The 22,761-nt window shown below is 46.6% G+C and overlaps 1 protein-coding gene across 1 annotated transcript in view; it reads left to right on the forward strand.

Moving 5' to 3' along the window:
- Nucleotides 1-12,203, forward strand: part of Galnt17 (polypeptide N-acetylgalactosaminyltransferase 17) — a 418,231-nt gene extending 406,028 nt beyond the window's left edge. Inside the window, exons 10-11 of the mRNA XM_021656996.2 lie at nt 9,344-9,511; nt 10,704-12,203. Coding sequence (XP_021512671.1) covers nt 9,344-9,511; nt 10,704-10,832 — 297 coding nt within the window. The 3' untranslated portion in view covers nt 10,833-12,203. The remainder of the gene's footprint in view (nt 1-9,343; nt 9,512-10,703) is intronic.
- Nucleotides 12,204-22,761: the final 10,558 nt, after the last annotated feature.

Below are 22,761 nucleotides of genomic sequence, written 5' to 3' on the forward strand. Positions count from 1 at the left end.
TGCACTGTTGTTTCTATGGTAACTCCCTATGTAAATGGTGGTTAGTGCAGAAGGTTCCTGTCCGCTGCTAGCATGCCGCTTCCTTTGCTTGAGTGGCTCGCTACATGCACAGAACAGCTTAGGAGAGGATGGACGGATGTCTGAGCAGTCAAGAGAGTCCTTGCTGCTCTTGCAGAGAACCCAAACTCAATTCTTAGCATCCGTGTCCGACAGTATACAACTTCTTATAGTGGATATGATGCTACTTTGGATCCTGGGGATCTGACACCCTCTTCTGGCCTCTGCGGGTACTGCACTCAGGTGTGCGCACACACACACACACACACACACACACAACTTAAATATAAGATAAACCTTTAGGGAAAAGAAAAAAAGAACAGGGCAGGAGAAACAAACTTTCTGTCTTCAGAATGGTCACCATCATGAGAAGCCATTCTTAAGTGTCTCAGTTGAGCACTAAGCTAAGAAGTCAACTGAAGAAGCAGGTTGGAATCAACACAACACACACCCCGTCTTCTGAACAGAAGGTACACAAACTTCATTCTTCGCCGAGCCTGGCTTCCCATGCTGACTGTGCCTAGTTCTAAAGAGACGAGAGAGCCCCTTAATGGTAAAGACTTTGCGAGCCGCGTTTTTATCGGCGATTTAATGGGTTTTTCAATGCGTTCCAGAGCCATTTGGAAATTATTGTCAGGTTTTTGTTTATCTGGCTATAACCTGAATATTTCAATTCTCCCTCAAGGCTGTTAAATCTGGGTTAACAGTTGTGAGTCTCTCTTAGATCATCTCAACTAGAAAATGCTTTTTCCCTCTAAAAGAGAATTAATTGTAATTGGTGGCGGAGGTTTTACTTTTCCTCGTGCACTAGGGTTGTGGATAACAGTGTTCCCTTCTTCTCCTGGGCCTAGCTGGCAAATCTGGAGTGACCCTACCCCCTTCAAAGGTATTTGGCCAGCAGTGGGTAACACTTTACTTGATCCTGGAGGCTTTAAAAAAAAATGTGTGATGCTGCTAGCCTAAAAACCACCAGATCTAGGGAGATGGCTCCAGTCAGCAAGCATGCAAGGACTCATACCTGAGTTCAATCCCCAGAACAGATGCAAAAAACCCAGGTGTGGTGGTTCACGGTCGTAATTTCACTGTCGAGGTGGAGACAAAGATCTCTAGGGCTGGATGGCCAGTCTGCCCCACCTACCTAATGAGTTCCGGGAAAGGGAGAATCCAGTCTCAAAAAGTAAGGTGCAAGGCACCTGGGGAATGCCACCCCAGATTGACATCTGGCCCACACACGCACACATGTGCACCCACACGAACATAAGCATACAGAGACGATGTCTGGTTATATTTTCAGCTTCGCTAGAAAAAGTAAAAGCTAGAAGAGAATGGGAAAGATAATGGCTTATAGTATCTGCAAAATAAAGAAAGGGAATCAGAGACCAAAGAAACTGAGAAAAGGTGACTGAAGACAGATTTCAGAGAGTTGGGAAAGACCACCCAAACCACATGGAAATGAAGGCCCCAGGGCGCAGGACTAGGGCAGGAGCCTGAGGAGCTGCGGTGCGCTCTGCGGCTGTGGGAGAGAGGCTGGCCAGCAGAGTCTCCGAGATGACTATGGAGCTGCTCGAGACCCCGAATTTGGGATGGGAGTCTGCGTGGGTGTGGCCAGTGGGCACCTAGCCTTCAGAAAACAGTCGCTAAGGAAACACGCAGAGCCCAAAGTTTAGAGAAGTGTCTAAGTGACAAATCTGCACAAGCGGTAAAGATCCTGACAGAGAGGCGTAGAAACAGGGCAAGGTGTCACCACGTTAGAGCTCCGAGGCCCGCACGGTGGAAGGAGAGAACCGAGTCCCACAAGTTAACCTCTGACTTCTTTTATTCACCACCCTACCAAATTAAAGACGGTGTTAAATAAATAAATAAACAAACAAACAAACAAACAGAACAATACTATCTGCAATAGCATCAAAAAGACAAAGTCCTTGAGAATAGATTCAACCAAAGACATGCAAGACCTGTCCACTGAGAATGAGAACGCATTGTTGACGGGCATTACAGCCCTGGGGCAGGTGGAGCTGTGTGCATGGAGAAGACCCAATGGTCCGCAAGCCAGTGCCCATGCGTCCTGCGGTCCTGTCAGAATTCCACCTACCTTAAACATGTCTTTTTCTCAGAGATTGAAAACGCAAGTCTAGAATTGATTTGAAACACAGACGATGCGGCATGAATGAAACTGAAAACACACCCTCCAGTTCTAAAACTCACCTGGGGGCTACAGTAATCCACTCGGGGAGGGCTGAGGAGGCAGGCCAGAGGTTAAAGGGCTTGCCATGCAGGACCGGAGTTCTGGTCCCCACATGCATACCAGGTGGGCATGGTGCCCCCTCCATTATTCCAGCCTCAGAAGGCAGAGACAAGCGGGTTCTTGAAGCAGGCAAGCTAGCATCTGGCTTTGACTGACAGGCTTTGCTTCGACGATTAAGATGAAATGCAATCAAGAAAGATTCTTATGGCATCATGAGTATCAGTCTTCCACATGTGGGCAGATTCCTGCAAGCACTTCCTATACATACAAAAACATTCATACATGTGCACAGACCACATACATAGGAACAAACACACAGAGAGAGAGAGAGAGAGAGAGAGAGAGGAGAGAGAGAGAGAGGAAGGGGGAAGGGAGGGAAGGAGGAAGGAAAAGAAGAGAAAATAGTGGAAAAAAGGGGCCCAGAGATCAATGGACTAGCTTTGAAAGCCCCTAAATAAATCGTCACATTCACAGCCAACTGATTTCTGACAAGGGTGTCATGAGAGTCTTTTCAACAAATGATGCTGAGACAAGTAGATCCTCACATGAAAAAGAGTGGATTTGGACACTTCCCTTAGATCATCTTGAAAAAGAGCTCAAATGGATCAAAGTCCTAACTAAATATAAGAGCAAAAATGATGAAAGTCAGAGAAAATACAGGGAGGGATAAATGTTCCTGACCTTGGTGTTGGTGACAGTCTCTTAGATACATCAAAAGTGCCAACAAACAAAGAGAAAAGAAAAACTGATTATTATCAAAATTAAAGATGCTTTGTGCTTCAAAGGACACTGCCAATACAGTGAAAAACCCACAGGATGGAGCAAAGTGCTCAGTGTTCAGTCGCCATCTGAAAAAGCTCTAATGTCTAGATGTGCAAAATTTTTATTTTCTTTTGCATCTCATGGTAGAAAGGAAAGAGAGATGGGAAAGGGAGAGGGAGGGAAGAGAAACAAAGAACAAATGAAGAGGAGGGAAGGAGAGAGGGAAGGAGGGAGGAAGGGAGGGAGAAAGAGAAGAAAAGAAGGAAGGAAGGAAGGAAGGAAGGAAGGAAGGAAGGAAGGAAGGAAGGAAGGAAGGAAGGGGAAAAGAAATGCCTGTAAGATAGCTCAGTGGGTAAAGGGACTTGCTACCAAGTCTGGTTAATTGAGTTCAGTCCCATGACCCATTATGTGGTAGGAGAAAACCTACTCCTGCAAGTTGTTCTTTGACATTTGTTCCTACATGTACATCTACACGCACACCACACACACACACACACACACACACACACACACACACACACAAAGAAACAATGAAAACACAAACAGCTCATTTATAAAAATGGGCTAAGGTCCTAAATGGGCATGTTCCCAGAGAAGTTATGAAACAGCCAGTATGATTTTTAACACCATTAATTATCAGAGAAATGCAAATAAAAATCACAACAGCCAATTCTCACTCTCAAGAATGACTAAAATAAAAACCAAAGAAAGCAATCACGAGATTTGGCCAGGATGCAGGACATTTGTAGCCCAGTTTATTAATGAGAGTGTAAAATTGTGCGGTTGCTTTGGAAGACAATCTGACAGTTATCGAGAGAGTCACTCACACATAGAGTCGCCATATGACTGCAAACGAGCAATTCCAACCATAGGTATGTACCTGAGAAAAGTGAAACACTGTGGCATGGGTCTGAATGGGGAGATGTGAAGAGACTCTACTCACCCCAGATAGAGCTCTGACAGCAGATCTGAGAAACACTTGCACCCAAGTGAACCAGGGAGTCTTTGGGGGTTACAGAGGAGTGGGTACTCGCAGGAGCAAGGATGATGCACACTCAACTGCTTGTGCAATGACTCGTGAAACCTCCCTGCACAGCTTACAGGCAGCTCAGCTCGTCAGAGGCCTCTTTCTCCATCATCTGTTACTGTTCATATGATTCCCCCACCCCTTAGGAATCTATTAAGCTTCAGGAACTTCCTGGGATTTTCAGTTTTATTTACTTCTTCAATCTTAAAGAAAGGAAGGAATGTTTACAGTTTTTGGAGAAAATTGCTATGTAACATGTATGCGTGCACACACACACACTATACACACACTATACACACACACACACACACACACACACACACATGATTTGCCATGGCAATGTGATTCACGGTGTTCTAAAGTGGAAACAACACAAATGCCATTAGGTGGCAAGTAAAGGCAAAAGGATATGGTTTAACCATACCTGGGAAAGAGGAACCAAAGTGTACATATCCACATGCATCCAAAAACAAGAGAGGAGATGAATAGTGGCTGGAACAATTAGAGAAGGCAGGAAGGAAGAGAGTGAGTCACACAGAAGGCTTAGCTTTGAAAGTTGAAGCCAGAACACTCTAGAGGAAGGTCAATGAGTATGTCTGATCAATGAAATATCTGAATCAGTGCTTCGGAGGCAGGGGACCAGAACATGAGGGATGTGGGGGGAAAAGTCACAGTAGGAAGACTTCACCAAGATAAGCTTACAACCCAGACTTGAGAGAAGACAGGAGAATTTTGTTTGACAGCAGGTTCCTAGGTTCACTACTCTTCTACCTTGGAACAGAAAAGTGGGGATAGAATCTGTTGGTCTGATGGTGTTAGTTACTTTTCTCATCACTGTCACAGAAATACTAGATATAAACATGCTAACTGAAGAGGATTTATTTTAACTCCTGCTTTCAGAGGGTCTTGGGCTGTCACTGTGGGGCAAGCTTGGTGGAGCAACTCGCATCCTGAAAAAGGGTGTGTGTCAAGGCTTTCTACTTCATGACTGTGACCCAACACGAGACAGGAAACAGCCCAGAATAATAGATCTGCAAAGATGTCCCCCACTGACTTGCTTGAAAGGGCCAGTATCCACATAAGATACCCCAAGACCAAGTTTTCAGCACAAAGGAGATTTATTTGTCCCAGAGGGACAAGGGTCAGGAAACAAGAAACAAGAGACAAAGACAGGAGACAGAGGATAAGGGAGAAAAGGAGCAAAGGAGAGGGGGGAAGGGATATTCGCCCTAGAGGGACAAAGGACTGCCTCTGGATAGAGAGGAGACAAATGTAGCACATAGGCAAATGGTGGTTTATAAAGGAAAAGAGGGAACCTGGTGTTAGGATGAGGTGTTTAATTTTGATTGGACAGGTTAATTAGGGTAACCAAAAGGGAGCTTTTGATAGCTAGGCTTTAATACTTTGAACGATGGTCCTTGCTTGGTGGTCAGCCTTAGGAAGAGGAAGTAGCCAAAGAAGGGAATGGGCCATGGTGGCTAGCTTTGAGAATGTAATGATGGTTTTTAGCAAGGAAGAGGGAATGAAAGAAGGGTGATGCCACCAGAGCCATGCTTGCCATTCTCGGGCCTGGTTTGCCATGCTTGGGTCTGCTAGAGTCCCTTCACTACTCTCTTCCTCTGGCAATGCCCTGCCTCCTCAAGGTCTGACAGCCTCCAAAAATGGTATCACCAATGGGAACCAAGAATGAAATATATGAGCCTGTGAGAGTCACCTTACTCAATCTGTAATGTAATATCCATTATCTTTAAGACCACAGGGAACCTTCATGGAAGAATCTGGCCCACGAACCCAGCAGAACTTCTGTATATAGGTGTGAAATCCCACCTACTTAGCTGCTGTGGTGGCTATAGGAATGCCCCCAATAGACTCATGTGTTTGAATGCTTGGCTCATAGGGAGTGGCACTATTAAGAGTTGTGGCCTTGTTGGAGGAAGTGTATCACTGTGGAGGTGGGCTTTGAGGTCTCCTATGCTCAGGCTAGGCCTGGTGTGGCCCCCAGGCTCCTGCAGCCTGTGGATTAAGATGTAGAACTCTCAGCTCCTCCAGCACCCAGCACCATGTCTGCCTGTATGCTGCCATAATCCTCACCATGATGACAACAGACTAAACTGCTGAAACTTTAAGCTAGCCCTAATTAATTGTTTTTCTTTTATAAGAGTGGCCATGGTCATGATGTCTCTTCACAGCAATAAAACCCAACTAAGACAGCTGTCAATTTGACAGAGCCTAGAGTCACCTGAGAAGGGAGTCTCAGTTGCGGATTGCCCATATCACATTGGCTTGCAGATGTGCCTGTGGGAAACTGGTAATGAATATAGGAGAGCCCAGCTTGCCGTGGGCAATGCCATTCCCTGGGCAGATAGCCCTGGGCTATATGAGAAAGCTGGGTGAGGATGAACCTGTGTGTGGCTCCAAGCTCTGCGTCCTCCCTCAGGGCAGCCAGGTGCTGCACCCCCGGGGTGGGAAGGATAAAGTGGAGCCAGAACGAGTGAGTCCTCGGGATGCTGGGGGGAGTGGAATGTCCCATAGTCCATGAGCCCCACTCCTGTGGGCAGTCCAGTGAGCAGCATTCTTCCATGGTTCCTGCTTTAAGTTCTTGCTTGTGTCCCTGCCCGACTTTCCTCATTGATAGACCATGACTTGGAAGTGTGAGGTGAAATGAACTCTGTCTTCCCCTGAGTTGCTCTTGGCCAGGTTTTTTGTTTGCTTGTGTTTTGCTTTTGTCTTTATCACAGCGACGGAAATGAAACTCAAACACCCCCCTTTTATCTGCCCACTCTGGTGCCAACATGGCTTGGGCTGGTATCTGATTTTGGCATGGAGGGTCTGATGGTTTTCATGCTCGAACAGACCTCAGACGGAAACCTCTAACTCCAAGCAGCATTAAGCTCTGCTCTTTCAACATCTGGGTCACAGATATGCTCAGTTAATTAATGTTCTTAGCACCGCTCATTTGCCTGCTGGATAATAGATTGATTCATAATTTCAATGAGCAGCTGTGTATATCTTTCCCTGGAACATAAAGGCAGCCTGCTGTCATTCATCAATTTGCATTTGGGTGAATTGAAACACACTCGGGGCAACGTTGTTTAGGGAGGGAAAGGGAGGACTTCTGGGTTTCTTATCATTTTACCTCGAACAATTACTCTGATTTGGAACTAATTTGAGCTTAGAGCATACATTCATGGCATCTCTCTCAAGGACACTTAATAAGCTCACTATCACTTGTTAAAGGAGAGCAGGAAGGCTTCCTTTGGGAGATTGGAGCCAAGGGCTTCTGAGTAGCTTTCATGGAGAGATGAGAAGCCCTCCAGGAAAATCTTATCACCAGAGAAGAGCCACTCCTGCTTCTGAGCAGACTCCTAGTGTATTGGTCCCTTTTCTCACTGCTGTGACAAAAACACCTGACAGCAAAACTCAAGGAAGGAAGGGCTTATTGGGGCTCACAGCCTAATAAGTACAGTCATGCTGGCAAAAGTGTAATTGGCGGCTGGTTACATGGACTCTGTAGTCAGGAAGCATGGAGAAATGAAAGCTAGTATTCGGCTCACTCTCTCCTTCTTATTCAGTCCAGGGTCCCAGCTGAGAACGGGATGGGTGGGTCTTCTCACACCAGTTAACTCCCTGGAAAGCACGTCCAGAGGTTTGTATCCTGGGTGATTCAAGATCGTGTCAAGTTGGTGATTGCTACTAGTCATCATATTCTGCTACATTCTTGGTTGATTCCTAAGCAGAACTATCGAGGCTCTCTGGAAGATTCAGTAATTAGCACCTCTTCTGTCCAGCTGCTGGACCACAGCCACATGTCTTCATGCCTCCGTTTCCTCACCTGTAGCCTGGGAGCCCAACCCATGATCCTTTTCAGGAACCACTTCATAGCCAAACCATACTATGAGCCCAGATCACAGAACCGTTTAGCTGATGCATACACTCATCAGCAATAATAAGTGTATATTTTTGTTATGCAGCACTTGCTAACTATTACAGAGGTGCTGTTCTTGTCATGGACTCTGTCTTGAGAAAGATGCTGAGCCACGCTATCTCCACAGCAGTTAGCAAGTACTTCGTAAGCAATGATAGAATCTATTATTGCGGGGTTGTAAAATCGCATTATTTATTTCTTATAGAGTATTTATAAAGTATACCTTAAACATATAACTAAAACAACTAGTTGCCAAGACAGTTCTATTATCTGAACCCAGTATCAAGACTTGGATAAGAAAAGTCTCCTGAAAATGAGCATATGTTGAAGGCTTCAACCTCTAATTGTTGAGAGATGACTGGATAATGAGGGCTCTAATCTAATCAATGGTTTGATCTATTGATGGAGCCACAGGTTCACGACATTGTGGGGAGGTGGTTTGAATTAGGAGGTGGTGCCTCCCTGGAGGAAGTAGGTCACCTGTGTTTAGGAGATTGTCTTCCCTCTTTCCTTCTTGGCTTTCCCGATCATCATGAGGTGAGGAGCTCTGCTCTACCCCATGCTGCCCTCCATGGTGTTCTGAATCATCACAGAACATGCCAGAAACAACAGGGCCAATTACTCCTTACTGAAACCTCTGGGACCAGGAGCCAAGTGAATCTCTCCTCCTCTAAGTATTGTGCTCCATGTTTCTGCACTGTGACAGACATGGCAGCTGGCTTTGTCTGGATTTGTTAAGCACCTTCTGTAAGTTCAAGGCCTGGCTGAGCTACAGAGAGAGTTCAGGGCAGCTTGGAGAGCTCCTGCCACAAAGTTAAAAGGTAAAAAGAGGGTTGAAGATGTAGTTCAATAGCAGAGTGCTTGCCTAGCATGCATGAGGCCCTGGATTCAGTCTTCAGTACCAGGAAGAAAGGTAATAAGGAAATGAGAGAGAGAAAGGAAGGAAAGAAGAGATAAGAAAGGGGAGAGGAAGAAAGGGAAGAAGAAGAAAAAGAGAGGAAGAAAGGAAAGAAGCAAAAAGGAAAGAGGCAGGTGGCAAGGAAAGTAGGAAAAAGAGAGGGAGGGAAGAAAGAAGAAAGGAATGGAGAAAGAAACAGAGGAATAAGGAAGAGAGGTTGGGAGGAGGAAAGAAGGAGGGGAATAAGAAAGGAAGGGAGAAAGGAGTCGTAACGTGGTGTATCTATGCCCAGGCTCAGCTAGTCCAGGGTCCTTCTAGAGCAGGCTTTTCTATGTGTTGGGCATTCACAGACAACTGTGGAGCCGACAGAAAGCTGGTGCCTCATGGTCTCACCCTTCCCTCTCTCTTGCCACCCTTCCTCCTCTACAGCTCGCCCGCTATACCAAGGAAGGCTTTCTGCACTTGGGCGCTCTGGGGACCACCACTCTCCTCCCTGATACCCGCTGCCTGGTGGACAACTCCAAGAGTCGTTTGCCACAGCTCCTGGACTGTGACAAAGTCAAGAGCAGCTTGTACAAGCGCTGGAACTTCATCCAGGTGGGCTCTCCAGAGACAGGGCTGGGGGGGGGGAGCAAGTAGAAATGCTGCAGGTCATAGGCAGGAGTATGGCTGATGTCCTCAAGACTCCCCACACAGCGCCCCTGGGAAGCCACATCTGCCAACCCTAGGCCAAGATCATGGATCCGATTCTAGGAGGACTGGAGGAAGGATTTCTGTGAGAAGTAATCTACCTGATTCCATAGCCAGTGTTGGGGCTGCTTAGGAGAAGTCCACAGAGAGGAAAAGTCCTCAGAGGGGATTCCTGAATTACTAAGCACTCTCAGCCAAGACTGAGAAAGTCAGATCTCAAATATTCCTGGAAATTTCTGTGTGTACACACTCCTGTGTATGCAGGTATACACGTACATACATGTGGAGGTCAGAAGTGAATCCTCAGGCACCAACTACCTTGTTTGCTATTATTTGTTTTTTAAGATTTAATTTTAATTTTTAATTATGTGTGTGTGCACACGAGTGCAGTACTCACAAAGGCCACAAGGGAGTGTCAGATCCTCTGGAACTGAGTTACAGATGGTGGGAGCTGCCCAATGGGTGGGCTGGGAACTGAACTTAGAACCCTCTGGAAGACCAGCAAACATTGTTTATAGCTGAGCCATGTCTTTAGCCCCTCCAGCCCCTACCTTGGTGGGTTTGTTGTTGTTTTGAATTTGTTTTGAGACAGAGCTCTCACTGGCTTGGAACTTGCCAAGTAGGCTAGGCTGGCCAGCCAGTGAGCTCTAGCGATCCTCCATTCTCTGCCTCCCCAGCACTGGAATTACAAGCGTACATCACCATGCCTAGCTTTTTTAATATAAGAATCAAACTCAAATCTGCATGCCTACATGGTAAGCTTGTGTGTGCATGCATGTGTGAGTACACACACACACACACACACACACACACACACACACACACACAGCTGTCAGAGGACAATTTGTGGGAGTTAGTTCTTCTCTTCCATCATCTGGATCCTAAAGATGGAACTCAGGTCACCAGGCTTTGCAAGCTATCTTACCATTCTGACCCCAGGAAATATCTATCATCTGCCCAGTCACCACCAATTTCTCCTGCCTGGTCCAGCCACTCAGACTGGGAATTTGTTTGCCCATGAGGAGCCACAAACACAGGATTCAGAGTGAAGTCTCCCTGTCTGCCTCTCCCCTTATTTCTGTCTTTTCTTTCCTCCCAGAATGGAGCCATCATGAATAAGGGCACAGGGCGCTGCCTGGAGGTTGAGAACCGGGGCCTGGCTGGCATCGACCTTATTCTTCGAAGCTGCACAGGACAGAGATGGACAATCAAGAATTCCATCAAGTAGATGGAAGGAAGGAGGGCACATGGAGCCCAGACCCAGGGCAGGGCCTGGCCATCCTCAGAACCAGCCACATGGTGGAGAGACAGCAGGCACCCCAAGGATGCTCTGTGGACCTCCCAGGCTCCTCCAGGGCAGCCCTGGATGAAGATGCTAAGTCCCCCTCAGCCTGTATACTTTGAAGATCTCCCTCGTTCTTGCGTGGGGAGCAGGGACTGCACCTTCTGGCTACGAAGGGGCAAGGCTGCTCGCATCTCTCCACTGTGTCATTTATCACCCCAGCATCAGCAGCTGGGTCTGGCAGGGTCTCTCTCTCTTTGTCTCTGTCTCTCTCTCTCTCATCTCTCTTCTCTCTTCTCTCCTCTCCTCTCTCATCCTTTGCTGCAGCTGCTTGTGAAACTCACCCTGGCCCTCCAAGAAGTGGGGGACACAGGGAGGATTTAGCCACATCCTAGCTCCTCCCTCATGGAGAAAGAGGAGGCAATGAGACTCTAAGACTCCATTTCTCCTGAGGACACTTTGGACCAGATGCCTGTTTGTATGCCAAGGCAGCAGCTCCTCAGCCCTTCCCAGCAGGGTGGCTTTGGGACAACAGTTGTGGACTCCTTTGAATTCTTGAGGCTTCCTGTCCCAGTCACCTGGAGTCCTAAATATGAACAGCGTCAGCATTTGAGCTGGAGAGAGATGGAAGTCAGCCCAGCATGCTGGAGGTTCCCAGCATCTGGCCAGGACAGCTCTGCCTGCAAAGGACAAGGTGTCCTGGGTTCATGGAGCTGCAAAGGTCTTCTGCGCAGGACATACAGGCTGCAGTCAGCCTAGCAGAGGACACAGGGCCCTCTGCGAGGCGATGCTTAATGCTCAGCTCATTTCACCCCACGTTCTGCTGGCTGACGGGGGACAGAAGCGGCCGTTTTCCTCTTTTAAGAGTGATTGCTTCTTTCCAATTGCCCTCTGGTTAGGGTGCACTTATAAATCAGAGTTAATATATGGATGTGTCTGCATGCACAGGAAAGCAAGAGTGTGCCTGCCTGGGTGATGTGTGTGGCTGGGTGTATGTTTGCGTGCTTGAGCGTGTGCGTGTGCTAGAGCAGAAGTAGCTGTGTGGTCTTGGGCTTGTGGCTTCATTGCTCACTGGATGGGGACAAGGATGCCTAGAAGAATGAGGGGTGGCCCCGTGTCCCTGGATCACAGGCCCAGAGGACATAGCAAGGGTACCCCTTTTCTCATCTCCCCACTACTGACCTTGGCCATCTCCTGCCCAGAGCCAAACCCCATAGGTGCCCATTGTGGGATCCAGTGTCTCTTTTGGTGATATCCTTATCATCGCCTCACCACATCTTCCCTCCTTGTGAAATAAATATGTTAGCAATCCCACAATGCAGCCTGCAGCCTCATCTGCCTTTTGTTTTTCGTCTTGTTTGCTTTTGTTGTTGTTACTTTGCAGTTGGGGATCAAATACAACTCAAGCGCTCTACCCCCAAACTACAAATAATCTTGGTTCTTTCCATACCCAGTGACAGCCGGATTGCTGAGGGTTTCTTTGGTTTAAAGGCAGTTGAAGTTTGTTTTGTTCTGAGACAAAGCCTTTCTCTATAAAGACCAGGGATAAAATACTCTTGACAAAAAAAAAGCAAGTTAGGGGAGGACAGCTTGATCTGGCTCACATTCCAGGTTACAGCCGATCACTTCAGGGAAGCCAAAGCAGGGACTGAAGCAGCTGGCCACATTTTTGTCCATAGTCAAAGGCAGAGAGAAATGAATGCACGCATGCTTGCTTGCTTGTATTCAACAGTTCAGGACCTCCTGCCTAGGGAATGGTGTTGCCCACAGGCGGTTGGGTCTTCCCAAATCAATTCACTTCATTAAGACTGTCCTCACAGATCTTTCCACAGTATAACCCAGTGTAGACAATTCCTACCGAGACTCTTTCCAGGTGGTTCTAGATTGTGTCAAGTTGACAATTAAAGCCAGTCACCGTTGCTACCATGATGAGTTGGTCTTATTAAAGGTAAATAAATAAATAGGGGAACAAATCCTACCTCCTCTTAAACCCAACATCTATTCAAACATGGACAGAACTCGACATTTGACACTGGCTCTCCCTCCCCCTTGCTGCTCTCTGGTTAAGAAGGTCAAGTTGTTCAGAAAGCTTGGAAGCTGATGCTGCAGACCTGGCCTGTCCCCCTCCAGCAACTTCCGCTGTCCATGGTGCCTCCTGGTGTTCATGATGCTTGTTAGAGGAATAGTGGGCCTCATGTCTCTATTGTAGGAAGAAACTGGGAAGGACCAACCATCTTAACATCCCAACATACAGAGAGAGATAGACAGACATAGAGACAGATGTGGATAGGGATATAGATACAGAAATAGACCTCAGTTGTCATATTTCTTGTGTGCTCTTTGAAACCTGGGCTATGACAGCATACTCAAGTGTTTATCTTTAGTCGTCACATTGTTAAGTACTAGAGTCTGAAAACTTTGGGTTCTTGGAGCAATGGGTATGGAGAGGAGAGAGTTGCCAGACCAGAGAACATGCAAGCTGCCTTAGGGCTCCTATACAAAACCCACTGAGGTTGCATCCACGTGAGGCAGAACAGCACGTGTCCTGGCAGCACCACAAGGCAGCAGGACAGATAGCTGGCTAGCTGGCGTGCTGGCGAGCGCTGAGGGTGGTCTCTTGGGGGCTAATTTCTGATGGACGTTGGTACCCAGACCTTAAATCTGAGCACTGGTCCTTGGTCCCAGGGTCCAAGAGCAGAGGTGGCTATTCCTGTAAGTACTACACATCAGCGACTTTCTCCCAAAGCGTGAGGGTCCCTAGAGAGATCCTCTCAGGAGCCAGGTCAACCTGTGGTTCCACCTGGTGTCAAAGGTTGAACGTGGCTGGAAAGCAAGGAATAAAAGAGGACTTGGTGAAGCTAGAAAGAGGGGACAGTAGAGAAAGGCTAGCTGATGCGCTTTGAATATGAAGTATGCTCCCTGTAGGTCCCTGTATTTGAAGAGTTGGTCCCCAGCTAGCAGAAGCTCCTGAGGCTTTGGGGGAACGGGGGAGGGAGGACCTTGCTGGAAGGTATGAGCTGCTGGGGGCGGGCTTTGAAGGCCGTTGTTTTTCTTGGGGTGCATGTGTGCATAGGCCACATGGAGTATGTGGAGGTCAGAGGACGAGCTTAGGTCCTACTCTCTACCATGTTTAAGGCAGCGCCTCTTGCTGCTCACCAGGGCATGTGTCGGGTTATCTGGCCTCTGAACTTCTAGGAACTCTCCCGCCTCTTCCTCCTGTGTTGCCGGGATTATAGACACATGCTACCACACCCAGGTTTGCGAGGATTTGGGGATCTTGTGTAGCTGTCTCCCCAGCCCCGGATTCCTGTGGTGCAGGACTTTCGGCCAGCTCTGCACTTATTCACGGGGATGCGATGTGCCCAGGCAGCTCCCGCTCCCACCTTTCCCATGATGTGCCCTTCCCAAACCATGAGCTAACACTGGGTTTCTTGTTTTGTTTTGTTTTTTTAATCATGTGTTTTGTCACAGCAAGAATTAAAGTTGGTAACACAGAGCCCTGGGGGAGGGTGGGCCCCTCTGGTCTCAAGTCCTTTGGGGGTGTTGGGATGTCCCAGGGGCACCATTTTGCACAGTAACAGTAGAATAGCAAGCTCCAAGCAAGCATTCATCTCAAAGAAAGCTTGTGGTCTTTCACCAAAGACTGGTACATGGCATAGTTTGAGAAGTGTCCTGTCAGTTACTTACTGTCACCACCACCTTGGCCTCAGAGGTGGGTATGGCAAAGGGTGCTGGGTTCTGATGGTCTGTTCACTGTGCCCCTTCTATCTCCTCACACTGACCCCCTCACACACTCCTGTGTATGACCTTTTCTTGCTCTTTTCTCCATCTGATTCCTTAATCTCACAAATTGTATTTCTGGTAAATGCCCAAGCTACCAAAGCCAGTGTCTTTAAATCTCTGTATTTAAATCTCAGGTATTTTCGTTATGGCTGTGCTTAAATCTGAGGCCTAGAAAAGTAACAAAAATGAAGCTGGGCATGGTGATGCATGTCTGTGATCTCAACACTCAGGAGGCTGAGGCAGGAGGTAAGCCACGAGTTTGAGGCCTGCTATATCATCAGTACCAGGCCAGATGGGAATGTATAGTAAGACCCAGTCTCAAAAGCCATGGAGGAGAAACAATGAATGGAAGGAAGGAAGCAAAGGAGAGAGGGAAGGAGGGAGGAAGACAGGGAGAGGGAAAGGGAGAGAGGGAGAAAGTGAGGAAGAGGGAGGAAGAGAAAGAGGAAGGAGGGGGAGGGAGAGAGAGTAGGAGAGGAAGGAGAGATGGAAAGAGAAGGGATAAGAGAGAAAAGAAAGGAGAGGGGAGCAGAAAAGGAAAAGAGAAGTGAGGAAGGGAGGGGAGGGAGAGGAGAGAGGTAGAAAAGGCATCCTGCCATTTCTACCGTGGCTTAGGAACCCATTTTGTTTGCCTGGTGCACTTCCCACTAGCATTGAAAAACATTCCCCTTTTACAAAGTGAACCCCACAAAGCCAGGCCACTCCCCCAGGACTGTGCAAGCACAGGCTGTCCCCTGCTTATAGGCCACACTCCTTCCCAGCACCTTTCTTCTAAGGGAAGGGCCACATGGCAGCTGGAGGGGCGGAGCTGTTGGAGCCTGCTGAGGTAGCCAGGTGGTGCAGGAAGTCTGGGTTAGGCAGATGCCCAGATCCTGCTCACCACCAGCCTCCTGTTCCGAGCTGAGCCCTCAGATCACCAGCTCCCATTCTGCTGGCTTTTCCTCCCCTTCAAGTCCTCAGTCACAAACTCTATTTTTTTCATCAACCATATAACTTTTCTAGATTTTTGTTGGGGGACCAACAGGAGATTTTTTTCATTGTGTAAAACCATTTCAGTGCCATTTGACAAAGTGTATTTAATCACTTCTCCTGTGGGGTGCTTTGCACAATTTCTTGTAGAAATTAAAGTCAGGCAGTGATGGTGCACACCCTTAATCCCAGCACTTGGGAGGCAAAAGCAGGTGGATTTTTTTTTTTTTTTTTTTTTTTTTTTTTTTAGTTTGAGGCCAGCCTGGTCTACAGAGTGAGTTCCAGGACAGCCAGGGCTACGCAGAGAAACCTGTCTTGAGGAAGAAAAAGAGAAATTAAAGAAAGACACAAAAGTGGGGGAGGGGTCAGCCTCAGCCTCTTTGGGGGTCTATGCACGTGGTGTACAGACATGCCTGCAGGCAAAGCACTCACACACATAAGAGACTTAAAAACCCACTGGTGTGTGGGTATACGCCTGTGAGTACAGGTGCGTACACTAGCCAGAGGCATTTGGTTTCCTGGATCTGGAGTTGCAGGTGGCTGTGAGCCAGCCAACTTGGATGCTAGGAACTGAACTCAGGTCCTGTGCCAAAGCAGCAAGCTCCCTTAACCACTGAGCCATCCCTTTACACCCTAATTTTTTAAAAAATAAAAATCCAGGCATACCTCAGCGTGATGGTTCATGTTTTTAAACCCAGAACTCCGGAGGCAGAGTAGGTGAATCTCTATAAAGTTTAGTCAGCCTGGTCTGTCTAGTGAGTTTCAGGCCAGCCAAACGTACACAGTGAGACACTGTCTCAACCAAAACAAACAAAGAGAAAGCACCAGGAATAGTAGTGTGTTCTTGTGATCCTGTACTAAGGAAGAGAGAGGAGGCTCCTGGGGTGGGCCGGCAGCCAGTCTGTCCTCCTGACAAGCCAGGTCAGGGAGCGCCCTGTCTCAAAAAGCAGAGTGGACAATATCTGAGAACTACAGTGTGGGCACCTCTGGGCTACACACGTGTATGCGCGGACATGTGCACATACCCTAGCCTTACACAAATGTACACACACGTATTCGTAGACACTCAAAGAAGAGTGAAAGAAAGGGCAGAAAGTGAGGAAGAAAGGCAGGAGGGCAGGTGGGAAGGATAAAATCACACGGAAACTACTGAGAGTGTGCAAGTTATGATAATAAACAGATTTCATGATCCCCGTCCTTTGAGGGGCTGCAGAGATGGATCAGTGGTTAAGAGCGCATGGCTGCTCTTGTAGAATACGTGAGTTCAGTTCCCAACACCCACACCATCACCAATCAGTTCACAACTACCAGCTACCTGGGTTCTGGTGCTCTCTTGTGGCCACTTGGGGCATTGCACGCAGGGAACAGACCCTGGACACGGTGTAGACTTTCCAGCGGGGTATGTACCTGGTGGACGCAGGCATTGAGGGTGGGCCTTGGAGTTTGTAACATGAATAAATTATAAAAGTAATTTTAACTAATAAAAAATTGGGGGTCTGGTAAGATGTCTGAGGAGGTTATGTTGCTTGCCAACAAGACTGATGGTCTGTGTTCCATTCCCAGAAGCCACATGGGTTTCCATGTGGTGGCAATGAGACCATCTGACGGCTGTTCCCTGACTCCATGTGTGCAGTGAGTCACCATGTCAACCCCTCACAGGCAAAACCACATAAATAGGTGTAGAAAAACTTTGAAAAAATAAATAAACAACAAAAAAAAACTTTTGGGATGTGTTCATACATGATTTTATGTGAGTAGACAAAAATCTAGGACCCACGAATGAGGAGGGAGTGACTGCCTAAGACTGGCTGAGTTCACTTAGTGATTGTCCTCCAGGAAGTGGGATCTAAGATGAACAAATAAATAACTCACAGTCTCCAGGACTGACCGTCACTTATTATTGTAATGCCTTATATAAGCATAAGATGGCTTCTTCTCCGAGGTCTATGACAACTACCAAGTGAAAATAACCTTACAGGTGAATACAGACTGGCAGTGTTCATTTCACCTGCCTGCATTGTGGCTCCCTAAAAACAGTAGCTGCTTCTGCCATGGACATGGTACCAGCCAAGAGCACTGGAGTTTTCCTCTGTGCCTTGTGATAATGGTTTCCCCCCTACTTTCCCACAACTCACATATTTTGAGCATATGTTTACTGCTTAAAGAACAGGATAAAATTTTATATTGAATCATTGTGTCATTATGCAAATGGCCTGGAGTATTTGTGCAAACACACACAAACACAGCTACAGTGTCACCAGGAAAAATTAACTTGTCACATCTTTGGGCAAATATGGTCGTAAGATGTTGAGTAGAGTGAAGTGGACACACCCTGATCTCTGAGAATTTATATCTGACAGTGTTCTTGTAAACACACACACACACACACACACACACATTTGTATTTCAACTCTACTGAGGACACCTGCATTTGTGTGCACATACCCTTTCACAGACAGGCAGATATACCTAATTTTAGGGTGGGGGGGGACATAAAGAAAGAAAGAGAGAAAGAAAAAAGGAAAAAGAAGAGAACAGAAAAGAAAAAGTGTTGGCTGCAGAGTGAGTTCAAGGAAGAGAAAAGAAAAAAGAAAAGAAAGGAAAAGAAAAGAAAGCATTGGCTGCAGAGTGAGTTCAAGGCCAGCCTGGGCAACTCAGTGAGACTCTGTCTCAAGAGAAAAAGAAGAGGGTTGGAATTGGAACTTAGTGGTACAGTGCTTGGTACGTGGGAGGTTTTCGAGTCCACCCCTAACACTAGAGGAAAGAAAGAAGGGGAGGGGAAGAAAAGTGATGTAGGGAGAAGAAAGATGAGAAAGGGGATGGGGAAAGGCAGGGAGGGACTGAGAGGAAAGAAAAAGAAAAAGGGAGGACAGGGGGGGAGAACAGAGAAGGAAAGAGTAAAGGGAAAAGAAATAGGAAAAAGAAAAGGGAAGTGAGTAAAGGAGAGAGAAATAATTAGAGATAGGATAGATAAAGCAGCCTGGGAAAAAGCTAACTTCCTTCCCAGCAACTCGGCCAAGGCGGGAAAAGCTGGCTCCGCAGGCATCGCCTGCTCAGCAGCTCCTTCTGTAGGACATTCGTGTTACTTTCCACCACTTCCTTCTAAGACCCACCGGCAGCCAAGCTGAGCACCAGACCCGAAGCTGAGTCTGGTTCCGATGTGGGGTGCCATTTGGAGGGCAGCAAGGACTCCGGCGCAGTGTAAGATGTGGAGGCAGTGCCCAGCCTTTCTTTCTAGGGTGCCGAGACCACTCTCCAGGACGCGCGCTGAGAGCTGGGCATGACGCTGCCAAGGAAGGTCTCTGGAGCCCCCTGCTGGCACCTGGGTTTGATTCCTATGGCTTCCTTTCCCCTTTTAACTGCTGAGCCATCGCCCTGGTCCCTGGCTTTGAACTTTTGATTCTCCTGCCTCACCTTTCTCAATAGGAGCAGCTGAGATTAAAAACCTGCAGAACATAGACACAGCTCTTTTCAATCTGTTTATTCATTCATTTTTTTTTTTTAGTTCTGTTAACTGAAGGCTCTGTGTTAAAGATCTTACCGAGTCATGAGAACTTTGTGACTGTGGCGAGTTGTAACATTGCAAATGAAGAAAGAAAATTATCTTCTCAAAGAAAGCATGATGGCTGTGGTACTGGCTGGAGTGTGTCCTCCTGGACGGGATGATTTTGGGAAGGCAGTGATCTGTGAAGAACAGAACCAAGTGGTACCTTGGTCTTGGGTCCTGGCTGAGCTGACCTTGGCCTCTGTGCGTTTCTGAGAACCTTCCAAGCGTAAGTGTGTGTGTGTGTGTGTGTGTGCTTATGTGTACATGTTTATGTGGGTGTGTGTCTGTATGTGTGGAGGCTGGCAGTTGATATCAAGTGTCTTTCTCTATTGCTGTCCATCTTATTGTTTCCATGTGCATGTGCTGTGTGTGTAGATATTTATGTTATATGCCTTGTATGTACATGCATGCAGATGTTGCGTGTGCATGTGTATGTATGTGATGTATGTATATATGATGGATGTACATGTGTGTGCATGTGTTGTATGTGCATGGATGGATGTAGGTGCATTCACAAAGATCCGGTAGAAGATATTGGGCATCCTTCTCTAGCACTCTCTACCTTGTTTTTTTCTTAAGGCAGAATCTCTCCCTGAGAAGTCTAGACCCTCACTAGAGTGAGCCAAGCACCCAGGAAGCTCCAGTGATACTCCCATCTCTGCTCCAACAACATCAGGCTTTTTCTGTGGGTCTTCACGCTTGTGCACAAAACTCGGTCTCACCCACCAAGCCATCTCTCCAGCCCCTCCAACTTATTATTTGAGACAGGGTGTCTTAGTGAGTCTGAAGCTCATCGCTGAGGTCACAGTGGCTGACCAGCGTGCCCTGAGGCCCTCCTACCTCTGTCTTCTAGGGAGGAGCTTCCAAACATAGGATAAGGCCTGGTTTTTGTATGTGGGTGCTGGGAAATACAACTCGGATCCTTAGGCTTATTTGCACGGTAGGCACTTTAGCAACTCAGCCATCTCTCCAGGTACTTCCAAACATTTTAACTTTTTCCATGCCATAGTTGAGTCTATAAACCGCCTTCTTAGAAAAACACTTCAGACATACATAAAATAAGTGCACAAAATTATGTACTTTCATTTTAGAAATATCTATAGACCCTTTCTTAGAAAAAACCATTTTAGATATGCATAAGTTTACAAGAAGACACATGATGAGAGCTGGAGAGATGGTTCGGTGGTTAGGAGCATATGCACTGTTCTTGCAGATGGCCTGGGTTCCACCTCTAGCAGTTCAGAACTTCCTGTGTCTCCATCTCCAGAGGGATGCAATGCCTCTGGCCTCCATGGACACCCACACTCGTACCCCACATACAGACATAAACACAATTAAAAATAAAAACAAATCTAGCCAACGATGATGGTGTGTGTTTAATTCCAGCACTCAACATCAGAGGCAGGTGGATATCTGTGAGTTTGAAGCCAGTTTGGTCTAAATAGTGAGTCCCAGGCTAGCCAAAGCTACTTAGAGAGACTTTGTCTCAAAATAATGATGATGGAGTCCCAGGACCACCAACCACCAGGGAACAGCAGCTCCTGGCTTGCTAGAGCCCAGCTGCAGAGGCCTATGGGAACAGTCTGCCTAGGGGCCACTGTACCCAACCTCCTTCAGCATGCTCCAAATTCCACCTACATGGCTGTTCCATTTCCCTGGACCAGAAACAACCAGGGAACAGCAACATGCTCCAAGCACTATCTTCCTGGCCCACTCCATTTCCTGGGCCACATTTCCACCTGGGTTCTCCAAAACCAGCAACCATCAGGGAACAGCAGTGATCAGGAAGCAGCAGCAACCATCAGAGAGCAGTAGAGACCAATTCCCATCAGGGACCAACAGCATCCAGTGTGCCCTGTATCCTGATCTCAATCCCCACCTATAATCCCAGAGACTGGCAGCCATTGGAGATGACCAGTTCTCCCTGTATCTGGAGATCTGCTATTACCCAGAAAGCCAGAGGACTGTTAGCATCTGGAATCACCAGCTAATCCACAATCCTAGAGACCAGCTACCATCAGACACTTCCAGGTTTGCCAACATCAGGGACAACCAAATGGCTAGAGGCCAGAGTAAGAACACAAGCAACAAGACCCAGGGCCTTATGACACCACTAGAAACCAGTATCCTACCACAGCAAGCCCGGGAGATACTATCACAACTGAAGCACAGAAAAATAGATCTTACATCTAAGGTTATAAAAAGTTAGAGGCCTTGAAAGATAAAAATAAATCCCTCAAAGAAATACAGGGAAATACACTCAAACAGGAGGAAAAAAAATGAATAAAACTGTTCAAGACCTAAAAATGGAAATAGAAGTGATAAAGAAAAACACAATCCAAGACAATCCTGGTGATGGAAAGCCTAGGTAAGAGAATGGGAACTACAGACACAAGCATCACCAAAAGAATACAAGAGATGGAAGGAAGAATCTGGGGTATAGAAGATACAATTGGAAAAATTGATAAATCAGTCAAAGAAAATGTTAAATCTAAAACGTTCCTGACACACAACATCCAAGAAATTTGGGACACTATGAAAAGACCAAACCCATGAAAAATAGGAATAGAAGAAGACTCCCAGGTCCAAGGACCAGAAAATATTTTTTACAAAATCATAGAAGAAAACTTCCCCAACCAAAAGAAAGAGATGTCCATAAATATACAAGAACTTACAGAACACCAAATAGATTGGACCAGAAATGGAAATCCTCCTGTCATATAATAATCAAAACACTAAATGTACAGAACAAAGAAAATATTAAAAGCTGCGAGAGAAAAAGAGAAAGTCACATATGAAGACAGGCCTCTCAGAGTTCCATCTGACTTCTCACCAGAAACTCTAAAAGCCAGAAGGGTCTGGGTAGATATCTTACAGACAGTGGGAGACCACAGATGTCAGCCCCAACTACTATAATCAGCAAAACTTGAAATCACCATAGAGGGAGAAAACAAGGTATTCCACAACAAAGCACATTTAAACAGTACCTAACCACAAATCCAGCCCTACAGAAGATACTAGAAGGAAGCTCCAACCCAAGGAGGCCAACTACACCCAGGAAAACATAGGAAACAACTAACCCCACATCAGCAAAACAAAAAGAAAGGAAGCACACGTACATACTTTACCAACATCAAAATAACAGGAATTAACAATCATTGCTCACAAATATCTCTTAACATCAATAACCTCAGCGCCCCAATAAAAAGACACAAACTAACCCAATGGATGCAAAAACAGGATCTATCAACCTGCTGTATTCAAGAAACACACCTCAGCAATAAAGATACACATTACTTCAGAAGAAAGGGCTGGAAAAAGGTTTTCCAAGCAAACAGACCCAAGAAGCAAGCTGGAGTAGAGATTCTAGTATCTAATAAAATAAACTTTTAACCAAAATTAATCAAAAGAGATGGGGAAGAACAGTTCATACTCACCAAAGGAAAAATCCACCAAGACAATGTCTCAATTCTGAACATCTATGCCCCAAATGCAAGGGCACCCACATTCTTAAAAGAAACATTACTAAAGCTTAAATCACACATCAAACCCCACACATTAATAGTGGGAGACTTC

The sequence above is a fragment of the Meriones unguiculatus genome, chromosome 4, assembly GCF_030254825.1.
Source record: "Meriones unguiculatus strain TT.TT164.6M chromosome 4, Bangor_MerUng_6.1, whole genome shotgun sequence".
NCBI classification, from domain to species: domain Eukaryota; kingdom Metazoa; phylum Chordata; class Mammalia; order Rodentia; family Muridae; genus Meriones; species Meriones unguiculatus.